At 39.4% G+C, this 19,023-nt stretch overlaps 1 protein-coding gene across 2 annotated transcripts in view; it reads left to right on the top strand.

The window, feature by feature from the left end:
- The first annotated feature begins 13,950 nt into the window (after positions 1-13,950).
- Positions 13,951-19,023, top strand: part of LOC146662488 (collagen alpha-1(XV) chain-like) — a 59,826-nt gene continuing 54,753 nt past the window's right edge. Inside the window, exons 1-2 of one of the 2 annotated variants that reach the window (XM_085419147.1) lie at positions 13,951-14,242; positions 14,334-14,416. In XM_085419147.1, coding sequence (XP_085275273.1) covers positions 14,205-14,242; positions 14,334-14,416 — 121 coding nt within the window. In that variant the 5' untranslated portion in view covers positions 13,951-14,204. The remainder of the gene's footprint in view (positions 14,243-14,333; positions 14,417-19,023) is intronic. The other variant, XM_085419149.1, reaches the window with a different exon arrangement.

Here is a 19,023-nt window from a genome sequence, read left to right as displayed (position 1 = left end):
CAAAGGTACTGTGCAGGACCGTCAAGCTTCCGTGCATTTGGTAGACAATCCGAGGTTTAAAGATAGAGGAAGATACAGTGGGAATTTTAAAAAATGACAAAATCCAAAAAATTATTTTGGATTTTTGAACGTTATACTCTTCCACCATCCTGCCGATCAACAGCACCAGTGGCCATCCTGGTTTATGATGTAGAAATCTTATTGGTGATTCGCACATTTGCAAAGATTTTACACAAGATACACTTTCTGGCTCAGAACTCTTCATTTATCCAGGCTTAGAGACTAAATGTGAAGTATTCTGGCTTGTGGCAGAAAACTCAGTATTTTCTAACAAAGTTCTTGGTATTCAAAACAGTAACTCGAGATTATTGTAAAGCATCTGTCATGTCTACCTAAATTTATGGGTTTTAACATGTCTCAACATTGTGTGTGTCACATTTCTATCCAGTTGGTCAATGCGTGGCCTTTCACTTACTTAGTCTGTTGGCCATCACTGTTCAACACTGATGAATTGTGTTGATATCTAAGACTTGCATTAAGAAGCAAGAATTTGTTTAGTTTTCTTGCAATTAGGAATCCACCTTTATTTATCTGTCAGAGCTGAGAGCAGACAGTCCACTGAAAACTGAGTTTCATCATGCTTTTACCTCACTGCCTTTTACAATAACATACCCCCATATGTGTTCAGGCAGATCCTTGAAGACGGATTAGGGGATAATGGAGTGCAATATAGTGTTGACAGTAAGTTGAACGGTGGTCAAGGATTGTGGATTTATTCTACACAAAGAGAACAAAGAAGAAATCATTCAAGGAGGCTAAAAGAAGAGGAGGACTCTTTTGTTTATCATTACTGCAAGTGTCATCACTGGTTGAGCAATTGTGTTTGTGGAGTTTTTTGTACATACGTAGACACTTTAGCAAGCTCATGTAGGGCAAACCCTTCAAGCGTGATCACTGTCCAGCCTGCGTATAACCATTTCTTTCAGCAAACTTGTTTTCATTTATGTCTCACCATCGTAGTCATAGAATTTGGTTTCAATTAAAAAGAGCCCACAAAAATTCAGAAGATTACCAGGGAAGTCCCGTCAGACCTGCAACAGTCTGAATGATGGTGCTGATTAATCAAAGAATTGACCAATAAAGAATTGTTTGCAGCCACCCTGGGTTAGCAAGGACAGTCATTTGGGCTCTTGCCAATTTTGTTAGCATGACTGTAGAATCGTTTCCCAGCAATGAAAGCTAACCGCAGACTTAGATCTGGAGATAATATGTGGGTCAGACTTTAAAGATGACCTCAGATTCTGCGGTGCTGTTGTTCATTAGTCATCTCTGCCTTTAAAAGAGATCTTTTATGCCTCACGAGTTGTGTCAGTGTTTGATTAAATTAAATCAGGAACAAAACTGACAATACCTGTGCAGTTACACAAATGCAGGGAAGGCCTGTAGTTTATATCTTTCCAGTCAAATATCCAGAATTGACGTCATCTCAGTGTTGCGTGAGGCACAGGGTGTGGATTGGCAATATTGTGGATTGACTGAGTTAAAGCAGCTCCTTACATCACAAAGGAAAGATCTCGGAAATATGCCATGGCCCCGATGAGTGCCCAGGGATGAAGTAGTTGGTTCATCCAGATGCTTTCCAATGCCTTGTCTAAGTCAGTTCCAAATATTTTCTGATCTGAAACACTTTGCTAGACAACAACCACAGCAGTTTAGTGCCTTCATTGTCATAATTTCTTCACTTTCTTTTTTACACCTTGCACTCATGGCCCTATAGATGTGTCACAGTCCAGAAACCTGAAAGCTCCTTGGTTTGTGGCCATAATTCAAAGAATCCCATGTTTGCCTTTTTGTAAAGTGCAACGTGTCCATCTGTGTATGGATTTCTCTTCGGATGACATACAGAGATGTATGCCTTTGCCTGCTTTGCCTGGTAATGAAAAAGCAGACCAATGTGTTTTAATCCCAGGGTGTCAAATATCACTGCGTAGATGGGCGTTGGTTCCTCGATGCACTGGCTGTGCCAATTCTGGCTGCCAAGAGTTATTGTTCATTTATTAAGTGACAGAGTCAGCATCTGGGAGCTTAAAGACCTTCACCTTTCAGTACTCACTGATTAGTCTTGTTTGCTTTCACTTTTTACTTTTGCTTTTACTTGCTGTTTAGGGTTAGGCATAGTGGCTTTGATTAAAATAACCCCATTCACTCTACATTTTAAAACCTGAAACTTACCCAGTGTGTAAGTGCCATTCGATGTCATTCGATGTTCGTAACCTGGTGGATCATCGAATGGCCCTTTTGCTCATTTAGGGGACACCAGCGGGTTAGGGAGAATGCAAGTGTATGAAATGTCTCTGGGAATGGAAACAGGCTAACCAGAAAATTCGATTCATCATTTCAAGATGGATAAAACTATTAAAAAATGTGCTTTAAAAATAAAGCTATAAACATGCAAACCAAAAAGATGATTTGGTGTGGTAAATCTAAGCTCTGAGGACTTTTATTGAACTCTTTGTGTTTATTGTCAAAGGTTTGTTGTTAGCAGTTGGTAGCTTAGCAAAGTTAACGATTACCATAGTGTGTTACAAAAGTCCAGAAAAACCTGCTAATATATTTTCAGATACATATTTTCATTTAATTTATTGATTTCATGTTTTGGGCAAATGATGCCCCCAAAATGGGCCACAAACTCACAAAACAAATTTCCAGATACATTGGAACTTAGATCTCATCTGAAAGACAAGTTAGAGATTTTTAGCTTATTCAGTAACTTGTATTTGCTCCCAGCTTCATTTCACACATCACTGCGTGTGAAACCTTTGAATTTGGCCCAAACAGAGCAATACTTTCAGTAACATGAGAGAAAAAAGCGATTTAGTAAAGAGAGTAAGAATTATTGTTTTTCTCATATTCACCTCTCCATCTGGAAAAGTGACTTTTGATTCAAACTCAAAAACGCGATTGGCCCACGGCTGAGACATCAGTTGTCAGAGGTCTGACTGGAAACACTGGACTGAGCGATGGAGATTAGTTATGCTCTGAGGGGTTTGCTTCAGAGCTGCAACCCTGATGTGAAGAAGCTGGACTGTCCCAGTCAGATGTTAATACCAGACTTTTGGACAAGATAGCTTCCAGCGCTCCTCATTGCATGCTAGCCATGATGTAAAAGTTCCCCGAAGGCAATTCCTCACCTGGATCCACAAGCAGTGAACAAATGTCTGCGGCAGTCTGTCTTTTGTTTTATGAACAACTTCCAGATTGTGTGCACAAGGACATCTTTCCTCCCAAGACATGTCAGTATATAAAACGATTGATTCATTATGTTTCATTCAAGTGCTTTGATGGTAAGAAGACAAACTATTGTGAGGAAGGCATTTTGTAATCTAAAGTTTATTTCTTTTGCTGCATTGGATGTGGTTGTTGTTTTGAACTCTGCTTTTTCTTTAGTTTGGGGCGTGAGTACATGAACTTTTGCGTAAACTCTTTGATTGCAGTGTGTATATGTTCATAAGTAAGAGAAATCTCAGCAACCCCACCTTACTAATCACAGTGTTTACTGTGCAGAAATAAACTATAAGCAAACAGCGATCTTGAGATATTGTAGAACAAGTTTGATTTGTACATTATCTTGTAGAGAACATAATGTAAGCACAGGAAGCTGAGAAATATAAATGCAGGTAAATTTAAAGACTTTTCCACAAACTTCTTGACCCTATTTCTCACACCTGGAATCCAGGATGATGAAATCAGAATGGATCAGATCTGTTCAAGAGTAAGAAAAAGAAATAGAAGATATATGCTAACCTTTTTGGCAGACAGTAAGTGAGAAAAGCTAGCGAGTGTTTTGTCCTGTCCACAGGACAGGCTGGACCAGACAAGAAGCTGCAGGCCTCGCTCCATCTGTGTTTACCAGCCACGTTTCCCTGAGCATCACTGGAATAAATGGACACTGAAGCAGCTACAAGAGTCAGTACTTGTGCACATGCCTTCAAATGTTTGTCCTCCTGATGCCTTTACTATCATAAGTAATGAGCTTCTCTGTCTCAGCAGATGTGTTACTTCATGTCGGAGCCACAGTTTGAGTTGTCAAAAATTGTTAGTCTTGTGTCGTAAAACTAATGCTAAACAGCATTATTGGTTTATATAGCAGCATTAGTGCTAAGCTGTGGGATTTACATGTGTTGGTTTGATTAAAGGAGCTTTTTGCTAGCTAGGCAGCCAAAGCAAACAGCTGTACACACACTCTAAAGTTTTACATTTTCACTACTTTCTCAACTTCTGTCACAATGTGAACATGACCCAGACAAAAAGGTGTAACAGCTGCAACTTTAGTCTTTATTAAACTAGCAAGCACTTTGTAGGCCTACTTCTCTTGGTAGTAGTTAATTCAGTCCATAGCCTAAAAAGAGGTCAGTGGCAAAACCCACCCTGATGGCCATACCCTAGAAAATTCTCCTTTCTGAGTCTTAGAATTTACAAAATACACTCAGTGTTAATATAGTATGAAGTAGGAAATCTCCTTGCAACTACGTGTGTCATTCAAATGAATGCAGGCTTAAAACACTTACTTTTTAGCTTCTCTCTGCAAACTCTTCTATTGATAACTGTCCCTTAATGTGTGAAATTGGGAGAATATTTGGGGGTTCTGACATCACTTAACAAGCTTCACTGAAATATTTTCCTCTGATAATAAAGCTAAAACTTTACTCCTGTGACCCTAGTGTATTAGGTTAAGAATTACTGACACAGTACGCTTATGTTGTTATTAAATATCACAGGCCCTGTGACAGGCGACTTGTCCAGGGTGTGTTGCACTCCAACTCTTGCTAAATGGGTGCTTATTGTCAATGAAAAGTAATTAACTAGTAAATCAAGCTGAACATGGGTAAACCCACCAAATGACTTGTAAAAAGACAAAAAATAAACAACTTATAAAACTGTTATACCATTATTAGTAAAGATGATTTCCTAGGACCATGAAAGGTGGATGCTGGAATGTGCCTGATTGTTTTTGCTGCTCATGTGGGTTTGAGCTCACAGAAATCCATGTCTCCCTCTGCTTGTGAATCATCCCACACTTTAAGCTGAGAGCCTTCTAAAATTTTGCGTTTAACATATCAAATTACATCCAGATGTTATTCATTTCAGTGTTATTCTAGTGTCATGCTCTGTGTTCTCATACCTTATATATCAGACAAGTACATACAGAGAAGACGAAGAAGACACTGCTTATAACTTTAATATGACTTGTGCACAGAAAATGTCGTTTCACTGATGAGTTAGCTGTCTGGGCATCAAATGTGGAAAGTAGCTGGAAACAAAAACAAGGCTTAAATGCCCGGTGGTATCCACAATAAACAGAAGCACACACAAATGAATCACAGGGGTAAAATGTGAGTATGTTTTAACACCAAGATTCTCCTCCCCGAAATGAACTATTTTAACACCGTAATAAAATAAAATAGTTGATAGTATATTTATGATGGATATGATGTTGCTAACGACAGCATACAGTAAGAAACTACAAAGTTCCAGCCTGAAATCGAAACACCACCCGTGTTAAGCACGTCTCATTTTTCTGCCTGTTTTCCCCTCTGAGCTGCAGCTGCAGCCAAGCACAGAATGAATGAACAATATCTGGCTGCTGCTGCTACTGAATCCTCTCTGACTGACGTTCCATTACGTTCAGGCTACTTTTATTTATACTTCAAATTCCAAGCAAAATGCAAACACAGTATGACAATTTAACCTCATAATTGCCATGCACTCTGCAGCCTGATCTTCTCCAATCTGCATGCAGTCAGTGTGTTTGCAAGGAGACTGAAGTGTCGCACAAGGCCAGCTTACAGGTCAGACTTTTGGCATTTCACAGTGGAAGCACTTGAGTTTGGCACTTGTAGCCAGGAGAACCAGTGAGGATGATTACACCAGGAGGCAATAATTACCTCCGCATTGTAGCAGTAAATCTAAAGATAAATGTGATTTTAAATGTAACTTGACAATTCTGGCATCTCTTGCTGCTTGGCTCGCTCACCGGCAGGTTAAACACCTGTAAGTGCATTCCTACAAAGTAACAGGGGTGGAGAGGAAACCCTGAAGTGGAGCTACATGATGTAAGCAAATTTCTGTCCCTTGGTTTTTTGGGTAGATCAGGAGGAGTTTTAGCTGTTTATTAGCTATCTGACCACTCAGATTAAGTTATATGGTGTATATGAAGCTTAGTCTGGGTCCTGCCACTGGAGCGAAATAAGTGACAGAAAGTGGATAGATGGACATAAAATGTAAGCATGACAAGCAAGTGTTTATTTCATTTATTTATTTCAGAGACAAACTTCAGCTTTGTTCCTTATCCCAATCTTATAATAGTTTATGATAAGAAAACAAAGGTCTAAACTTGCATTAATAATATAATCTGGAGTTTATATTGCATTCAGGGGTTAAACAGTGTGTCTTTCAGAAAGGCTAAAAGTAACAGGACAGGAAATAGGCTTGGAGAGTTTTGCAGAAGTGGAAGTTATTTTGAGCCGCAGGCTAAGACGAGGCTTTAACAATGTAACAGATAGCTTTAAGAAGGCCTTAAGCAGTTATGACTATTTTATACACAATGCATATCTGTGCTTATTAAAGAGTTGGAGCTCGGTCAATTAATTGGGGGTCGGAAGCTTTGTTCGGCGCGATGTTCGGACAATCTATTGTGCAAGTGACTTGGAGCCATAGAAGGAATTGCAATACATGCTTACAAAACACTTATATATCAGATCATTTTATATTAAGGTTTTAGTAGAGGTTCTTGGCTAAAACATTTATTTAATAGAAGACATACACATAGTCTCAGTGAGCCTCTGTCCTGGTGAAAGGTCAGAAGTGCAACAGGTGAATTGAGAAAGAGCATTTGAGGACGAGACACAGACAGTAGGTGAAGAGGTGACACAAAGAGCATGTGAGGTCAACACATACACACACATTAGTTAGATTTATTTAGAGGAGAGATTAGTCATGTCTCGGCAAGAAAGAGGAACAATTCACTTTAAGACAAGAACGGAAAGTACCAGCCAGGAAAATAGAAGATGATCTTCTGGGGTAAAAGCCAGAAGATCATCTTGTATAAATCTATGTATAAAATGTATCTGTGACGCATGAAGGGGCGTCAGTAAATCAAACCCTGATGCTATAAAATATCTGTTCATGCTTTGATTAAGTCGAGGACTACTGGCTGTCTGCGTACAGAGTTGTCTTCCCACGCGTGTGTTCATTAAAATCATTGTTTGACCAAGACCTTCTGGACCAAGAGTGGTTTGTACTCTCCCTCCTCAATTTTGAACCTTAACAGTACCAGTGCCTTTTATAGTGTTTTTAACCCTAATGTACAGCCTATTTTTCTTTTTTATATGCTGCTTGATCCAGAGCCAAAACTTATTATTTTCTTGGCCAGTTCTAAATTATTAAATATATTTTTTTTTTGCCTTGTCTGTTGGCTAGGCAGGGTCTAAATTTATTTAAAACCCGTCTTTCTCTTTGAGAAAGCAGTTTGACCTTGTCCCTGTCAATCACTCTGAAACTGAATAGAGAGCCAGTTGCTTGTTTTCACTAGCAGGGCCCCTTTTGTTAATACAGCTTTCTGAATTTCAGCTTAAAGAACATCAGAAGCTTTTTTTTCTATGTTGACCTGAGACACGCACAAGCACATTCTGCCGCTCCACCGTCATCTCACCTCAGAAACCAAGTGCAACCTTTGAACCCTCAATACAAATAATTGTGATCAGGCTTCATAATGCAAGAAACTTCTGTTCCCAACCCCGTGAGCTGTGCAGACCATGTCAGCCATGTCAGAGAGAGATGGTGAAAAGCTGAAAAACGGGAGATGATGAATGCTGAATGTCTGAAAACGCAAAGAAGCCAGTTTATTTTGGTCTGATTTACACCCACTGGATGTGTTTTGCATTAAAGATGACTGAAAGGGTTTCTGCAAGTTTTTATTGATTTTCTTTCATTTAAAAAGAACATGGCATCACCAAAAGAAACATTGGTAAGACTTGCTTTTTCAGACCTTTTGAGACTGAGTAAAATACAAGAAGTTCTTTTTGTCCCTTCTCTGAAAAAGCAAACATTTGGGAGGTTGAACACTAATTTTTAAAAAGGTTATTTTGTGAGTGTTCTTCCTGTGACTGACATTAATTTATTTTTAAAAAAGCAGAAAAAGTCAAATGTCATGAATAAAGTCAAGTGAATTCCAGTAGAAAGCATCTTGCAGTTTGGTTTTGTACACTTTGCTTTCACAAGAATATGAAGACTTCAGACAGAAGAAACTGAAAAGTTGTTTAGGAGGAATTTAGCTGCAGAGTTTATTGGCAATCATCTGTGTAGGAGTAGAATTTGATGCAATGCTTGCAGATTATCTGCACACTGGGTAGCATTCAAAAAGGAGTAGTCTGAACTCTGAACCATTAGGAGAGATATTGAAAAAGCACCAGTCAAGAAGGATGACTCAAAGACCAGCATCCACAGCTCTGACGAGGTGCTTATCAAATACATGGTTAGCAGATGCAATGTTGATGCCAGAGGTCAAAGGAGAATCGCCAGACTGCTTTTAAACCTACAAAGAGAATAGCAACTCAACTACTACTACCATTGCAACCAAATTATGTAGAAGAGCATCTCTGAGCATGTTAAACATTAAAGCAGAGGGTCTACAGCAGCAAGAATGAGGAACTTCGACTACATGTTGCCAGAATTAGACAACTAGTCTTTTTCTGCTGCACTATTCAGATGGTAGGGTCAGAATTGGGCATTCACAACATGAAAGCATGGATCTATCCCACCTTGAATCAATGGTTGACATTGTTGGTGGTGTAATGATGCTGTGGATATTTTCTTGGCATTTCGGGTTACTTGGTACCAACTGTGCATGATTACAGATTACTTGAGGATTGTTACTAACTGTCTTCATTTCTTTATGACCACAATGAGCCCATATTCACCGTTCACTGTACTCAAATGGCCTCCACAGTCACCAGATCGCAACCTGGTCAAGCATCTGTGGGATGTGGCGGAGATTTACATCGTGGATGGTGTTGCCAAATTGTTGAATCTATACCATACCATTAAAGCACTTCTCAATGCAAAAGGTGGACCTTTAATTGTTCTGCATGTACAAAATGTGTGGGAAAGATTAATTAAGTCTCCAAATTGGCCAGTGTGATTGGAATCGTTTCGTGAAAACCTTTCAAGTTAAATTTGTTTTCTAAAAGAAAAAGCAGTTAAAAGAATCATCTTGGTGACAGTATGGATCACTTCAGAGAGATCTCACCTGCTCTCTGTGTTTTTCTCCTTATAGCATTTATCATCACTGTTCTCACTGCTTTTATCTGAAGGTTAGAGGAGGTAAGATAAGGACTATTGAAATTGCGAGCATGTTTTTGAGCCCATTCCACATTTGTTCAACATTTATCAGCTCTCGGGGCGTCCTCCTGCTTTATTCTACAACACTCTTTCTGTTATCAGATCTCTCTACATCGATTGAGGGCAGTTCAAATATCATCAAAGTAAAGGCAGATTTTTTTGACTGTTTCATATCACAATCCATTTAGACTCTTGGTGGTTTTGTCTTATTAAAAATCCCTGACTGTTTTTCAGCAGCACTGCAGTCTGTTTCAAACCACAGACAGTTAAGTCTGAACATGGAAATTCCCTTAAAAAAGGCTATTCTTTACAAACTGAAAGCCAGGCGCTGTTAGCAGATGTTTTCTTTTGGTGCTTTTTGATGTCATCTGGGGCAGCTCGGCCTGCTTTCTCAGAGCTGTTACCTAAAGAGGGATGACGATCTGGTATCTTACTGACTCATACCAGCAAGACCTCAGACTGGACCCCTTTTAAGCTGCCGCCACCCAGAGACTGAAATCCCTTTCTCTCTGTTACTGTTTTCTTTGCATAGAAACGGCGGTCTATTGCTCCTTGTCTTTGTGTTTCTAACATCACGAAGAATTCTCCCTTCACTCTGTTTACTTCAAAATACACAGACTACTATGGAGAGCTCTGAAAAATCTTAGGTGCTCGTGGGTGGAGAGGGGGCGTAATAAGTAATCTTGGCAGCACAGAAAGTTGGTCACTGTATTTTTCAGTCAGGATTTTGCCAGGAACAAACATTAATTTAAAAAAGAGCTTTTCTGACAAGTTTATAAATCGAATCTTCACCACTTTTGTTTCAGATGTCATTTGGAAATTTCTAGTTCGTGTACAAAGAGGGGCTTATTTGCACAGCATCAGTATCCACATGACCACCAGACTTTAATAGGCCATATAACTGTTTTCTTTTATGACTGTTCTCGTTGAAAACAGTATGTTCAAAGAACAAACAGGGATTACCTTGGACTGGGAAATACATTTTAGAGTAAATGTAATTTCAGCCCATATTACTGTCACTGGCAATAGATTGTTCTAGTGGAGAAGGTTGGACACGTACCCTATATTTGGTTAGATCTCTTTTAGGGCTATGGTTATGGATTCCCCTCATGAAACTTTGATAACAGTAACTCATTTATATCTGTTGTTTGAGATGTTTTCGGTTTAGTATTAGGTTAGGGAAAGTTTTTGTGGTTTGTTGTAGATGTACTTATGGATAGCCTGTTTCTTTACTGGATTTTAGGCTTTATAGTTTGCATGTTCTCCCTGTGTCTCTATGGGTTCTCTCTGGTTACTCCAGCTTCCTTTCAAAGTCCAAAGACTTTCATGATTCTGGTGATTCTGAATTGGCCATAGGTGTGAATTTAATTATGAATCTGTCTCTCTGTAGCCTTGTGATGCACAGGTGACCTGTTCAGGGTGTACCTTGCCTCTTGCCCTTTTACAGCTGGACAACTGCAACTTCACATCCAAGACAGCTTTTTATTTTAATGGAATAAATCCTCATTAACAAATTATCTAGTATAACAGATCGCATAAAGAAGGAAAGATATGGGTAAAAAGACACTCAGCATCTCATGAAAGCGCTGGTCAGTCAGTATGATGTCAGTTATGTGAATAAAGCTTATCATAGTTTCTGCCTCACTAATAGCATCACTCACAGTCCATGATGGCTCTTATCTGTCTGAGCCGTCAGAAGCAAGGTCTGAACACATCCTTATCTGTCCTCCCCTCGACCACATTGGCTCCTGCAGACAGACCGGCGGGGGTTTGCGTGCGTTTGTTTAAAGCAGATTCCATTTTGCTCCCGTATGAAGTGCTCTTCAGTCCAGACACTGGGTCTGATGAGTCACCAGAGGTGTTATCACAAGCAGAAATGATTAACCTATTATCACAAAATTCCTTTGCAGTGTGTGCCACATTGTCTGCTATTTCTGCTATTCTGACTTTATTTTTATATCATAAGACGCCCAAAAATGTGGATTTTAGCAATCTCAGGATCTGATGAGTTTACTGTTTTTGACGGTGAGTTAGATATTGTAGTTTAAGCACACTTTGATGGGTAGCAGTCAGCCTGTGAGCTGTGAAATAGTGCAATTTTGTCAAAGCAGCTGGCATGTCAGGTGTCCTTTAGTGTCAGTGGTGAGATGCACCTGGTCATGCCAATGGAGAGATGAGACATATACTGGTTCTTGGAGTCAATGGAAACCCTTAAGTGCTGATTTTCAAAGTGTAGGAATAATGTTTACCCCTTTTCATGAACCTAGTCAAGAAGCTCTGATGCCTAAAACTGACTAAATAGCGAGTGAAAACAGAAGCAAAGTTCACAAAAAATCTCTAAATTGAGAAATGTGCTAAATGTTGTTATTTTTTGGATTTAATTTCTAGTTGATGCCCTAGACAGTGAATGCACTGGCAGATCAGGGGTGGACTGAAAGTAAAAAAAACAAAACAAAACCTTTGTATCAAGAAGGCAGCTCCAAATATGAGGACTTCAATCAGAATCAGAATCAGAATCAGAATACTTTATTGATCCCTGGGGGAAATTATTTTTTGTTACAGTGCTCCATTTTAAACCAACATTAAGACAAGACAGACAATACGCTAACTAAGAATAGTACAATATATACATATATATACATACATACATACATACATAAGTCACTTATAAATAAATATTTGGAAAAGAAACGTGTAGTTGTAGCAGCAAACAGTGTGTTAAGTGGATGCGTTGTACAGGGAGATGGCCACAGGCAGGAATGATTTCCTGTGTCGTTCAGTGGTGCTTTTCGGTAATCTCAGTCTCTCACTGAACGAGCTCCTGTGACTGACCAACATGTCATGGAGTGGGTGGGAGGTGTTATCCAACATTGTCTTTATCTTGGACAGCATCCGCCTCTCCGACACCACCTTGAGGGAGTCCAGCTCCATCCCCACAACATTGCTGGCCTTACGGATCAGTTTATTAAGTCTGTTGGCATCTGCGACCCTCAGCCTGCTCCCCCAGCATGCAACAGCATAGAGGATCGCACTGGCCACCACAGACTCATAGAAAATCCTCAGCATTTTCTGGCAGATGTTGAAGGACCTCAGTCGCCTCAAAAAATAGAGACGACTCTGGCCCTTCCTGTAAAGTGCTGTGGTGTTTTTAGCCCAGTCCAGTTTATTGTCAATAAATGACTTTTATGGTAAGCAACAATTATGATTCACTCATGAATACAAACCCTTACCCTAACCCCCAATCCTAACCCCCTAACCCTAAATTAACCTTATAGTGTATTCAATATGACCTGAAACTACTGACCCAAGTTCATAACTGTTTTCCCATACCCAGATTTCTATATAACCAGAAGTCTTTTGGAAACTATAGGAGTCACCAGGGTTTAAAGTAGGGTGAAAGAATCTGGAACAACATTCAGCTAATGAGTGATTCAATGTGATGAAGTGCCTCTGTGCCTTGAAAATATAGGATGGGTAGGTGTGATATCATTATATTTCATGCAAACGGCTGAGCTTTTCTTCAAAGGGGGTTTTTAGCTCACCCTTGAGGAGACGGTAAAACGTTTAAACGTATGAGAGGCTTAAAGTTGATGCTTTTAAGCGTCTGATCGGGTTTCCTTCTGGGCGCATCCAGGCATGTTCAAAGGGTAGAACCCAGGAAAGACCTACAAGAGGCTGGGGAGACAAAACTCCTAACATGGCCCACGATGACCTGCTGCAGGAAGAGCTGAAAGGGTGTGTCTATGGAGGACAAAGCAGTGATTTGGAAGTCAAAATAAAAGATGGATGTTAGAAACTAAATTTCATTTCTTCCCCCCCTTCTCACCGTCTCTTCTCCCCTTTGGTTTTCTTTCTCTCCCTCTCTTTCTTTCATTCTTTCTCCCTGTCCTATCCCCCAGTCATGTCTGTCCTGTTTGTAGGAACTGAAAATAAAATAAATTCATAATTATAATAAAGGTCAATCAAATGGACCAATATGGCAAGGCCATGATGATCCACTTGGTAAAATAAATCCGCTTGGCATCTTTCTTGGCCTTAAGACAACAATTCTGATGGCTAAAGATCCAAACGGGACACACAAAAAAAGAAGAAACTAAATTTCATTCAAAATGACAAGAAAAAATTATTTTCCGTGCCAATTTTTGTTTGGAAGGAGAACCAGACTTCTAATAATCCAGGTGCTGCTGTGGATTAGGGGATTCTGCTTTTGGTGGGCTGAACCTGACAAAGAGAACGCACTGAAGTGATGCCAACAAATAATGTAAGCTCTGCTCTAAGCTATCTGAATATTTGCTTTGACCCTGACAGAAGTTCTTGTCTTTGCTTAAAGAAAGCTTTGAATGCTGCAGATGTTACAGTGTCTTCCCCCAGCAAGTCAAGGCCACACAAAAAGTGCTCCCAAGTGCTGAGAAAGTGAGAGAAACCACACCAGTGAAGGGGAGCAGGAGAAAAGTTGGTGTGTGTCTCTGGTGGAGGGGGGGTGGTTTAACTGGAGTGTGTTAATTTGGATCTGGAGTTGAGATGTCTGAGGGGAGGGCTGGATTAGAAAGCGGTGGTCCATAGAGGAGACGCTGGGAGTCAGATTTCAGCTTTACGAGGGCCCCTTGAGTCCCGATTCACTGAAGCTGCCTTTGTTTGACTGAGAACCAGAGAGCGAGCGAGAGAGAATCAGGGGGCAAGAGAGAGGAGGAGGAAAGAGCAGTTTTTAGTCTGGAGTGAATGAGAGCGAGGCAGAGTGAGCTCCATCTCTCTCTCTCTCTCACTGTCTCTCTATCAGCACCACATAGAAACGGGGCAACTTTAGCATGGACATAAACTCACCAACACTAAAGATGACTCCACGGTAAATGAAACCCACTGTGTTTTCTGTAAAGAAGTTGAATTGATGAACTTTTAGCAAGTTTTCTTATTCCTAAATTGTGTTTTTTGTGCAGCATTCTTCCCTGGCTCTTTGGATTATTTCTCCTTGCCCTCCGGTTCTGCTGCCATTGCTCGTCTGCCTATCAGCTGCTGGACGGTATGTGGCTGTTGACTGTTTTTTTTTTTTTTTTTTTTTTTTTTCCTTGTTTGTTTGGGGGTTTTTTTTGGGGTTTTTTTCCTACTGTTGGCAAACTTTCTGCTGGTTCAGAAGTTTTTCAGCTGTTGAATATGAATGATGGAGCAGTTGCTCTCTAGTCCTGAAAGGGACTTTTCTGTTACTTAAAAAAAAGTGTGTGTAAATATTATTCTGTTGATAATGTGGTTAGCTGAGTAGTTTAGGACATTTTAGATTTAATTAATGTTCAAGTAATAGAAATGTTGATGTTTCAGCTTTCAATGTTGTATATTTGACCACATTTAAAAAGACAGCGTAAGATTTCTTTTAAGTCTCTGGCTGTTGTTTCTCCCTTTCACTACAACTCTTCTAGGCTCTTTACTCACATGTTGGTGATAATTAAAGTGCAAAGACCCTGGAGATGTCTTGAGAGTTTAAGCCTGTTTTTTGAAGTGGTGTTCAAAATGTGGCCCCAGTTTGACATCCTAGGGGATGTTTTATATTGGTGTTATAAGACCAGGTTTACTTGAGCAGGAGATACATGAAGGAGCCTTAAATGTCTAATGAAGAAACATATACTGCCCTACACTGAGGAGAACTAGGCTACCATTGGTGTGACATAATTGTCACCACTCTCTAAAGTTTATTCTCTACTTGGGTATATTTTAGGCCAGTTCAACCCACCTGCAGACCTATTCATAAAAGCCCAATTGAAGTCAATGTGATCACAGACCAGCTGATCATCAGAAGATCTGGTGCCTAAGTTCAGTTGGGATGGTTCTTGAGTCACCTTACACAACACTGATTATAATGCAGATTTAGGGAGGATGAGGTGGAGGTGCGATGGATGGATGTGGACACATACTGGCATTCCCAAACTCTTTGGCAAACCAGTGCTTTTAAATTTATAGCATTGATGCAAGCGAGGGAGACTCCTTTAGGCTTCTGTTCCATATTATTTCTTGAGTTATTTCTTGGCTGACTTGTTTCTCTAATCCCGTGTGCAGTGCTTTGCTGTTTCTGGAGACTGTTTTCACAGCTTAAACCTAGATTTTCTTTGTAGTGATTAATACATCACTCAGGACACTTTAACATGTTTCCAATTAGTGCTGGAAGACTTGCAGATTTTCTTTTCCATTGCAACTGGATACCAGTAAAACCTCACAATGTACGTATTGACAGAAAAGCTCTGCACTCAGTAGCACTGCATAATTAAGCGAGTGAAGATGATGCAATGCTGAGCATTGGAAGGTGCATGTCATAGATGACAGTCATTGCCAATTATCTCTGAGAGCCTCACTTTATTAGTTTTCATGCTACGCTTCAGACAGACAGGCCAATATACCATCACTGCTTTCGTCAGTGTGCTGGAATCCAGATTAGCATTTTGCAGTTATCTGTAAGGATAGCTTGACCTGTGTAAACCACAAAGACCCCCATGTCACAAGAGCAGCATTGTCCAGGCTTAGCTAAATGATTACAGGGTCTCGTTACCTAATGTGGCCCTTATGGAACTTAGTGGTCTTGCTTATATTAGGAATTAAACACAACCTATGCACCTGCTGGCTTAAAACAATGTGTGACCACTTTTAATAAGCATGTCCTCTTAAGAGATAAATGGAATATAATCGCGTGGGAATGAAAACAAGCTCTAAATGTGCTCTGCATCCAAGCTGAACTGGTGTTGATGTGTGTGAGGAGGTGGGTGGTGCTAAAACAAATTTTCAAAAATGTGATTTCATTGTCCAGTTTCCTTTACTGTAGATCCTGCAGATGTTGGGTGAGCCAGAGGCTCCATTCTCAGGCTGTTTGTGTTCTTGCCATATTTATAATCCTCTGCCATGATTCACTTTTTCAAGACAGGGGGAAAAAAGCAGAGTGTGCTTGCGCACGCTGGCTCACTTGCCCGAGAGAGCACCAGGGACACATATTTCCAAGCTGCATGTTGTAAATATCCTTAAACAGAGCTGTCGCTGTGGCAACATTCACGTTTCTGTGCATGATTTCAAAAAGGAGAAAATGATATAATCCTTTCTCTTAGTGTGAAATAGTGCAAACTGCTTTTCTTAGCTATGTCTGTTACTAATGTGTGAGAATGGTTTTCAGCTGGAAGCATCAGAACTAAAAGCTGGAAACACAAAGAGAAATTCCATGACTGGAACATTACAGCATCTGTCAGTGAATGAATAAATAAGTTATGTATTAAAGTTACATGAGTCATTTGAACTAACCAAGTGGCTAAAAAGTTAAGCCAACATAGCAGTGCCAAAAACTGCAGTTCTTTGAATGGCTAATTTAAGCTAGCCCCAAAAGTGAGTCAGTTTTCAGACTCCCATGTTATCATGTCCAGGTCTGCAGCAAAAGTTTATATATAAAACAGCTTTAGTATACAATATATTGCTAATTACCATCCGTCATAACATTTGTGAGAGAGATGAATGTACAATAGTCACTTTTTTAAAGCCTTTTAAAGATTTTGTTATCTTTCAAGGTTTTCTTGTAGTGCAATAATTTCACAAAATGATTGCTGTGCAGGTAATTGTGGTTAAAGACGCTTGATACAGTATGTGCCTGTGTGATGAATCTTCGTAACGCAACGTCCTGACATGAGCTGATAACTTGGAGCGGTCACTTCAAGGATCCAAAAATCCAATATATGGAAGGCTACACATGCTCAGGGTTTTAAAAATGGGACATTGTGTTGAATGTGTAGACGTATAGATTTTCTATTAAATTTGAAGTTAAATATGTTGAGAACACCATTTTGAAAATCCCATTAATAAGTAAAGAAACTCTTTACTTATTAAAGTAAAGAGTTTAATAAGTAAACTCTTTAAAATAAATTGTAAAAAATAAATGGTTTTACAATTTATTTTACAAAAATAAATTGTAAAACCACTTTGGTCCAAGATGAAAAGGATCCAAATATCAGCCCTATTGTTTTCATATCCAAAATAATAATAAATGAATACCTGCCAGGGTACTCCCTGTTTTCAATCTTCACTAATGAGTGCATATGCATATATAGAGTAGCAACTCTGTATGTGCACTTGCACATGCATGGGTTTATATACGTCAAAATGAGTACACGCATGCAAAGCTCTCCAGCTGGTGCCCACATGGTAATTATTGTCCAATGATAATGGTTTTAATTATCTGAAGCAAAATAAACGTCCAGGACAGTGAACAATGAAGGATGATAAGACAGTGTGGCTGATGATGTGAGTATAAGAGAATGTGGTGATTACACTGAACTTGGTGCTGAGGGTAATTATAGTGATCAGGGTGATTATGATGAAGACAATGGTGGCGATGATTATCACAAGATTATTGTCATGATGCAAGTCCTTAGAGAGGTTAAAGGGTGTTGTTAGAAGTATATTACCGATATAGGAAAAAATAGGGTGGGGGATGACTGTGGTTTGCACACATGACCCACATTTGACTTTTGTATGAAGCTGTTTTGAATGAGAAAATGTTGAGCCAGAAGAAAACCTCAAGTTTAAATATATAAACGTGTTGCAAAATAAAACAGAATTTAAAAGAGATTGATTCTCACACCAAAGCAAAGCATTTTTTCTCCTGGTAAACACAGGCCTGTTTTCTGTTTATCTCATATTTGCTCTGTGAAGGTCATCAGGGTAATGAGGTTAGACTTGCATCAGAGTAACAAACAGGGTGCAATAAAACAAGCAACTTTTACTGACCTCAAGATTATCACTGGCAAAAGAACCAAACGATAGATTCAATTTAGGTCACTCAAGTATAAAAGAGTTGATTTAACTCACTGAAATGTCAACCTTTCTCCAAAAACTACTTTGGTGTTAAACCACCAAAGATTGGTTTTGTAGCTGGAGGCTTAGCTGCACAGTGCTGGATATATTTCCTGGGGAGGTATCATGATTTGTCAGTGTCAGATGAAGACTTCAAGTGTGATGAAAACAATGGAAATGGAAATAAATCTTTGTGGAAGTACCAGGCTTCTGTAGCTCCTAATTTTAGCTGGAAGCCGCTGGATTATTGCTGCATTAACCAATAAAAAGAGGAAGATCTCAGTGTAACTCTTATTAATCCAAAAGCCTTGGTTTCATAGTAGCTGATGAAATTCACTCTATTATATGACAATAAAACCTGTAGATCCAGTCTTAATCATAGTTTTAATAATACATGCATGCTGACACTGACTATAAGGAAGCATTATGTAATAGCAATATGTAATATTTCCACATCCATTTGGTCTTGATTCTGACTTGATGAGATCCTGGTTTGGCTCCAGTTTTGATGTGGGTCATCTAGATTGTGGGCTTGAACAGAGGTAACATGTCAGCTTTTGATTATTAAGACTGTTATTAAAACTACTTCATAGGGAGATTCTCAGCCCTGTCCAACTGTGATTTCATAGCTAAGCAAAAAACCCCTACATACAACATTTGAGGCTTTAAAAGTCTGTAACATTTTCCGATTAAAATAATAAATGTCCAGTTTCCATCCACAAGATGACATAGCAGACAAGTGAGTCAACTCATAAAATACTGAGCTTGTATTTCTTGGGAAACATCACAACAGCGAGGTCCGAGCACAAAAGCTGT

This window comes from Rhamphochromis longiceps, linkage group LG9 (assembly GCF_057381845.1).
Source record: "Rhamphochromis longiceps isolate RC_006_pf linkage group LG9, R_longiceps_female_GT1.1, whole genome shotgun sequence".
In the NCBI taxonomy this organism is placed as follows: domain Eukaryota; kingdom Metazoa; phylum Chordata; class Actinopteri; order Cichliformes; family Cichlidae; genus Rhamphochromis; species Rhamphochromis longiceps.
Note: the sequence above shows the minus strand (reverse complement) of the source record. Positions and strands in the feature narration are given on the sequence as shown.